This window comes from Mus pahari, chromosome 22 (assembly GCF_900095145.1).
Source record: "Mus pahari chromosome 22, PAHARI_EIJ_v1.1, whole genome shotgun sequence".
Lineage (NCBI taxonomy): Eukaryota > Metazoa > Chordata > Mammalia > Rodentia > Muridae > Mus > Mus pahari.
Window position 1 is genome coordinate 7,839,503 of NC_034611.1, and position 8,131 is coordinate 7,847,633.

The window sequence follows — 8,131 nt, forward strand, 5'->3', positions numbered from 1 at the left end:
TTTAGCACCTTAAAAAACCTGAAAGCATAAAATACCCAGTACACATTTTTTCCTTAATTTATTATACTCCTGATTTCACTTCTCTGATATCTTTTAATATTTTAATGTGAACCCTTTTCTCTATATAGACACACTCATATACAGTTGAGAAGTCAAACTCTTCTTTATATAACTCTTCTGCCACTTGCTTCCTGCCACCATCTTTTACGAAACAGACATATTTTCAAGAGTTTTACTTCCTTTTTATTAATAATACCACAGTATTCTATAATTTACTATATTAGAATTCATTTAGTAATGAACATTTAGATTGTTTTAATTTTTACTATTCAAAAGTATGTCGGAAACATCCTTGTGTGCATCCTAGTATGCATTATTTTTTTTTTGCACACTGATGCTAGTAATTCTTCAGGGTAAATTTCTAGACATGCAGTGTTTGGACATAGGCATATTTATGTATTTGATGGGGGTGTGGTACAGGAACACTGATCCCTGGGATATGGCCCATGGGTTTTATGCAATGAGCACCGAGGAATCTCCCAAAGGATAAAATTACATCACATTCAAACCAGTAATAGGTGAATTAAGTGTGGAGATAAGATGACAAGGACAACTCTAACCAACTTCTGCTACTCGTAACTTCTGTCGCGAAGGCCGGTGGTGATTCTTTTCACCAGTACGTGAATTAGTACAGTTTCATGGATGCTTCAAACAAAGCAGACAAGTCCTCTTCCGACTGGGCACGCGGGGCAAGCTTCGTGACCCTTTCCTGAAACATTAAATAAAAGGAGTCATGCAGGGCTCGGCGACGAGTTTGTCAATGCTACATGGTCATGTGAATTAGCAATAACTAGATATTTTAAATATCCTATAGAAATAGCGCTCTGTCTTGGCGTGTCCCTATAACCTGCACTTGAGAGGCAAGGCCAGGGGAATCATGAGCTGAAGGCCAGCCTGGGGTGCATAGAAAGATTCTGGCTCAAAAAACAGATGAGCAAAGAAACTCTCCACCTCCAGGTCCCAAGCCATATATATTCCTTGTGTGGTTTGGCCTAACTCCCAACTCAGGTTTATTAAGAACAACTTTCTCATGAGGCTTTGGAAAGCCATCAGCTCTGGCCTTTTGCTCAAATGTACAGAAACAAACCAACCCATACACTTATCAAACTGGGCCAGTCAACAGCTGCCCTGTATAGAGTCTTGTCCCTTGTAAGGACAGTACAGTGCTGCTCAGAAAATAACTCAAGACCATGTTCTTCACGGCTTGGTCTTCAGACGCATCCACAAGGACTTTCTGTAGGACATAACTGTCTAGGCATGCACAACATGAAATCCTTCCCCCTCCACCCGTTTATATTTACTTTTCCAAACTAGTTTAGTGGTTTGCTTAATTTCTCCAGTGATCTTTATGGGTGGAGTTGGTGATGTCAACATCCTGTGGCTCTATGTTTTCTTGTCGGCTCCATGATCCTTCTGGGACAAGGGACTAAAAGATGATGGCTATCTGCCACCCAGATGAAAGGAAGAAACATGGCATCTTGTGGGTTCCATTTTCGTGGGGCACTTGGTCTAGTTTCTTGTGATAAGCAGGGGCTTGGTGGCTACCCCTCTGCAGGCAAGCACAGGTGGAGAGAGGCCTTGCACTGTCTCATGCTCTGGTCGGACCCATCACAGTGTTTAACATACAGTAAATGTATTGTGCACAGTTGGCTGCTGAGTTGATGAAGGTGGTTGGGAGGGTGGATAATGGCGGCTGAGAGGTCACATATACAGGATAGACTGCTGACTGCCCAGCCCTCCCATTTTCCTCATTTCAGAAATGACTCTTAGTAGTTCAGACAAAAAGTATCTCAAGGATATCTTTGCATACAGGCTCCCTTGATCTGTCAGTTTAGTCTATCAGTCAGTCCTGCAGACCCACTTTCAAGATGACCCTTTGCACCACAATCTCTGAGGCACCAGAGACCTGCAATGAACTATTTCCATTTTTGCTCCACTATTGCCTCCTAGTGGTTATTCTCTTAACAGCAGCCAGATCTCCTTTCCCCACAGCAGTGACCTGGGTTTACAAGCTCTGGATAACTTCCCTTTGTGATAAGAACAAAATCATGGAGCTGCTATGTAACTCAGTTGGTAAAGTACTTGCCTGGCAGGCAAGAAGCCCCGGCTTCTACTCCATTACAATAGAAACTAGGTATGGTGGCTCCCGTAGCACAGGAGAGGCAGGTGGGTGGGTTAGCAATTCAAGGCCATCCTCAGTTACATATCACATTTGAGGCTATCTCGGGATATATGAGATTCAATTCTCTAACCCAACCCCCACTTCCCTGCAAATATCATGACGTCTGATGTCTCCCTAATCTGGCTCTGTTTCTCAGCACCCATCTCCCACTGCCTCACTTTCCCTATTAGTTCGATTGAGACAGAGTTCGATTGAGACAGACTGCAGCCCCGACTGCCTTCAAACTCACTGTTCAGCACAGGCTTGTACTACTGATGCCTCTGCCCTGCTTCCTAAGTGCTGGGTTTACAGGTCACATCACCATACCCAGATCTACTATCCCTTTTAGATTTTAGCCCATCTCTTCATCCTTGTCTAGTTGCCACGTCTGAGTTGGGAATGTCCCACAAGCCACCTGACTACCCTCAGCGGAGTTCCCTCCACTTTGTCCCCACAGGATTTCTCTCCATCTCCTCAGGCTTCCCATCCCACCCGTGATCACATCTAAACTTCTTATGTCTCACTTGCAGATGCCCGTTGCCTGCCTCTCCTCAGAAGGTAGTCAAGCTCCAGGTATAAGCCCTAAAACACTTAAAGGTACAGTATATGTGCTAATGTCCAAAATATAAAAATTATTCTTAGAGTACAACAGTAAAATACCAAATGAATAAACCCCCAAATCAGCAAAAGACTTGAAAAAAAAAAACATTTCTCCAAAGAAAAATACATGAATGGCCAATCCGCACAGGACAGGATGGTCAGTATTCTTAGCCTTTGTGTGTGTGTGTGTGTGTGTGTGTGTGTGTGTATGTGTGTGTGTGCGTGCAAATCTAACCCACTCCACCCCACTGGGAGGGCCATTATAAAAAAATGGAAACTAACAAGTGCTGGAGAAGATGAAGAGAATTGGAACCCTTTGTGTTATTAATAGAAACATAAACAGTGCAGGCACCATGGAAAAGTTTACCAGAGCATTAGGAAGTTAAAAACGGGGCTGAGACTGGTGGCTGAGATTGCTGGAAATCCCAGCACCTGAGGAGTCAAAGTGGGGATCATCAAGGCAAGCCTGGGCTACACAGTGAGATCCACTCTCAAACAAATCCAAATAAATAATATGATTACCATATGAATGAACTGTTCTACTCATACTTCCTCCAAAAAACTGAAAGAAGGGGTGCAAACATGCACTTGTACACCAGCAGTCAGAACAGCCAGAGGTGGAAACATGAGTGTCTTCTAACACATGCATGAAATGGGTAAACAATATGTGGTCTATCCGCATGAAGAAATATTATTTATCCTTAAACAGGAACAGAATTCTGATACATGCTACGAACTGGTAAACACATTAAGATGAAATAAGCCAGCCACAGAAGCATTGATGGTGCATGATTCCATGTACATGAGGTGCCCAGGCTAGGCACTTGCAGAGATGGGAAACAGATCTTAAGTTACGATGAGCTGCAAGAAAGACAACAGGGCAGTTGTTGTTTGGTGGATGTAGAGCTATTTGGGATGCTAAAAAAGTTCCACAGTGAGTAATGGTTAGTGTATCATGCCGTGGATATATCAAATAGCATTTCATGATACACATAAAAGTTATTAAAATGACAAATTAATGTTACTTTACTACAATTAAAAAATAAAACTGAGAAGGATGGATAACATCTTGGAGAAAGTGGGAGGAAATGCGGATGAATGTCACAGATGAGACAAAGGCAAAAAATTATATTCTATCAGTTTTGTTAATAGTCATTCAATTGATCTATCATCTATCTATGTATCTATTGTCTATTCTATCTATCTAATACATTATCTGATTATATATCATATATCTATTTATTTATAATTAATCAATCTATCTATCTCTATTTGTCTGTCTATGTATCCATCTATGTATATATGTATGTGTCTATCTAATCTAATCTTCTAGTTTGTGTCGAAAAGAAAAGCTAAATTTCAGTGTGCACTATGATCAGAGATGAAGGTGATGGTTCCCACCACATTTTATTATAACAGTAGGAGTCCTCTGATGAGCTCAGAGTCTCTGCCCATGAGCTGTTCATCTTTGGAGAGGCAGTTCTAGACTTCCAGGAACAGCTGAGCCCAAGCCTTTCCTGCCTTTCTTTTTGACATTTCCAACCCCAGAGTTTGGGCAAACACAGACGGAAACAGAGTATCTGATCCTATGCTACATAAAAACCGACTGATTCAGAATGAAGATGTGCTGAGCAATGTGCTATTATTTATAGGCAAGAAGACCAAAGAACAACTGATTAATATGGGCACTGAAATAAATACTTCTTTTGGCACATATGTAAAATAACACCATTTCAGCTGGTCCGTCTACCAAGCGTGGGAGTTGCTCACTTGGGCAGACAGCTCTTCCCAGTGATGAAATGTTTTGTTTTGAAATGTAAAATGGCTCTTTCCAGAGGTTTCCGAAATCTAGCTCCGAAGATGAGTTTGGTCTTGCAGCTGGGCCATGCAATTGGAAGCCTCTGTGTACAAGGCCGCCATTATCTGCCACTAGCGTAAGCTGCGGTGTTTGGTTAAGGACTCTGGCCTGCTGGTTCCTTCTAGAGAAAACCAACCCCTGGCTGCTGAGTATAAAAGAGCCTTTATCAAAGAAGAACTTTCTGGCAAAGGTCTTTGCAGGGACCAGTATATCCTAATTCTATGACATTAGTAGTGCAGATTGGCTTATAGGATGTGTAAAATTCTGAGGTTGCCGTGGTGTTCCTGTGAAATGTCGGCTGCTGCCAAAACCCAATTCAAACCAAACCAAATCAACCCAAAAATCCTCACACCAGTTCTTCATCTGCAGGCAATTTCTGATCTAGTGAGGGCTCTCTGTTGTCATGTTGCGTGGGGAGGAAAGGGCTAATTTCATCATACCAGTTCTCCAGGTCTAACACTGAGAGAAGTCAGGGCAGGAACTCAAGGCAGGAACCTGGAGGCAGGATTAAAGCAGGGGCCATGGAGGAATACTGTTTACTGGCTTGCTATCATGCTGCCAAAATCAGAACCTTGGGGGAGACTTTACCATAACCAAGCTTGGCTACCAGCTTGAGGTGCAGCTTTGGCCCTCTCAGGACCACAGCTTCTGTGTGCTGGCCCTCAGGAAATACTCCCCAGAGACTCTTTTGGTGGTGTTGGCCTCTGTTTGATCACAGCTGAGTTTTCAGCCCCAGCTAACCAGAATCCATTATTTCAGTAAAGCCAAGGTTCATGTCAATGCTTCTGGTCTATTGTTAATCACAGCTGATCATTCAGTCCCAGCTGACCAGAAACCACAGAGTCTTAAGTCAAAAATATCAACCAGGGGCTGGAGAGATGGCTCAGCGGTTAAGAGCACTGACTGCTCTTCCAGGGGCCTTGAGTTCAATTTCCAGCAATCACATTGTGGCATCTGTAATGGAATCCGATGCCCTCTTCTGGTGTGTCTGAAGATAGCGACAGTGGGCTTAACACAAAACACATAAATATATCATCTTTGAGGACTCTCAGTCTTCCCTGTGGCACTCCACAAACTGGGCCTCTGCCATCTGCTTCTCTCTAACATTGCTTTCTTCTAAGCTCCCATAACAGTAGAGTAAACTCTAAGGACTTGAGTGGCTTTTTCAGGCCCATAACTCCCAAACAAATATGGTCATGTCCATCACCACAATATCACACTCTCTGGTACCAATTTCTGTTCTATTTTAGTTTCTATTGCTATGCAGAGATCTGCCTGCCTCTGCCTGCCTCTGCCTCCTGAGTACTGGGGTTAAAGGCGTGCATATGGCCACCACCACCACTGGGTTTTGTTTTTTTTTTTAAACTGGTTTATAAACTGTGGATATATGATAGTTTATCAGGCAGAAATGAAACACAGACCAGTGGAGTGCTGCTTACTGGGTTGTCCTCCATGGTTTCCTTAATTTACTTTCTTATACAACGAGGACCACCTGCCCAGGGTAGTGCCACTCATAGTGGGATGGGCCCTTCCACATCATTAATCCCCAAAGGCCTTAAGAACCCAAGTACAGGCTGCTCTGATGGAGGCAGCTCCCCAGCTGGTGATTCGAGTTTGTGTCTAGTTACAAAAACTAACCAGCACAATTAATTCTTGGAAGTAAATTCATATTCTTTAATTTTAAGAAATTGCAATATTATTTATTGTCTGTATATGTGCTCACCATGGTCCAAGGGGTATGGTCAAAAGACAACTTGTGAGAGTTGGTATTCTCTACCATGTGGGTTTCAGGAATTGAACTGGATTAGCAGCATGTCCGTTTACCTGCTGAATCATCTTATTGACCTAAAAAATTCATATTCTTAAACACAGTCCTGGGATAAACTTTAGAAAAGACAGTATCCCTGAGAAAATGTTATGAGAGCAGAAGCCACATTGAGATCATGGTGGCTCCCAGGTCTGTGGAGTTTGTGGCCAGGCTTTCATGGCTGTCTTTTATTTACCCAGTCTTAGGAAACACCTACAGTTACTGCCACCAAGTCACTTGCTCACCTGGACAGAAGTTTTTTTTTTTTTTTTGAGACAGGGTTTCTCTGTATAGCTTTGGTTGTCTTGGAACTCACTTGGTAGACCAGGCTGGCCTTGAACTCAGAAATCTGCCTGCCTCTGCCTCCCGAGTGCTGGGATTAAAGGCCTGCGCCACCAGGCCCGGCTGGATAGAAGTTTTAGGAGAAGCTGCAGGCATGAGCTCATTCAACAAGTCTACTAGCCTGTGCTGGGCGGGGCAGAGGATAGAGAGGCAAAGCAGGTTCCCACCCTCCTCAGGAGGCTTGAACGAAGTCACTTACAATGGCTTTTGTGGCGTTTCATTTTGGCTCAACACGTTAGAACTATGGATTTGTGGGTTGGCTCAGCTCCTATGCTACATCTCAAAATACTCGTGTTTCTCACTCACTTACACTGCTAGATAAAACTGGATCTACTGGGTTTGAATCTAAATTAGGGAAACTAGTAGCCCATGGGCCATATTTCACCAGTATACTGAGAAGCCATGGGACTGGGTGCAAGGAGCACCCAGCTGGTGATTTTCTTAGAAGCTGGAACGTGTACCCACACAGGAACCTAAGTTCATAGTTAATGATAACATGAAGGTTGCTCGCCCATCCCATGGGTCATTGCTTTCCACTTTACCCCCTGTTACCTCAGAGTACTTGGTTCATTGCTATTCCCACATGCTTCTGTGGCTGTATGAAGCTGTGAGCTCAATCGGTACAAATGTCATCTGTGAATGGTGAGGTTATCAACAGTCTGTACTGTGATGGCGTGGGGACCGGGTGTGGGGGGCTAGCTTGATCCCTTGCTTTCCTGGAGTCAGGTGAGGAAAGGGTACCACTGTTTGTGGTAAGCAAGGTCCTGATTGAGTGGATATTATAGCTATCTGCTGTCTCAGTGCTGTGTGTGTGTGTGTGTGTGAGTGTGTGTACTGTGAATGCTTAATATTGGACAAAAGAGCCCCATGGTGATCCCTGCTTTCCTGCATCTTCCATATTGTCTAGGAGGAATAGGGAGAGCACTGGGTGTGGTAGGCATGGCGTGGGATCTGAGGTCCCTACTTTATAGTAAATAGCAGTATCAGGGTCTTGGCCCATTATGATCTGGTGTACTAGCTTCTGAGAGGTCCAAACAGATCATATCTTCATGAGGTTCTTGGGAAAGGGAGTTTTATATTTGTAATGATTCTACTTTATAAGTGGGGGTAATTTAGTTCACATTCTTTAGCATAATTTAAATATATGAAATAAGTCACAGAAGGACACAGATGTGTATGAAATACACAATGCCACCCCAAATGATTTAAATGCACACTTGTAATAGTTTACAATAGTTTCAATCTTAAAGCTATGCTGCATTTTGTAGAACAGCAGGAATTTCAGATTTTTTTTTTTTTTTTT

General features: G+C 43.1%; 1 protein-coding gene across 1 annotated transcript in view; it reads right to left on the minus strand.

The window, feature by feature from the left end:
• Positions 1-220: 220 nt before the first annotated feature.
• Positions 221-8,131, minus strand: part of Adhfe1 (alcohol dehydrogenase iron containing 1) — a 27,520-nt gene continuing 19,609 nt past the window's right edge. Inside the window, exon 14 of the mRNA XM_021222362.2 lies at positions 221-769. Coding sequence (XP_021078021.1) covers positions 686-769 — 84 coding nt within the window. The 3' untranslated portion in view covers positions 221-685. The remainder of the gene's footprint in view (positions 770-8,131) is intronic.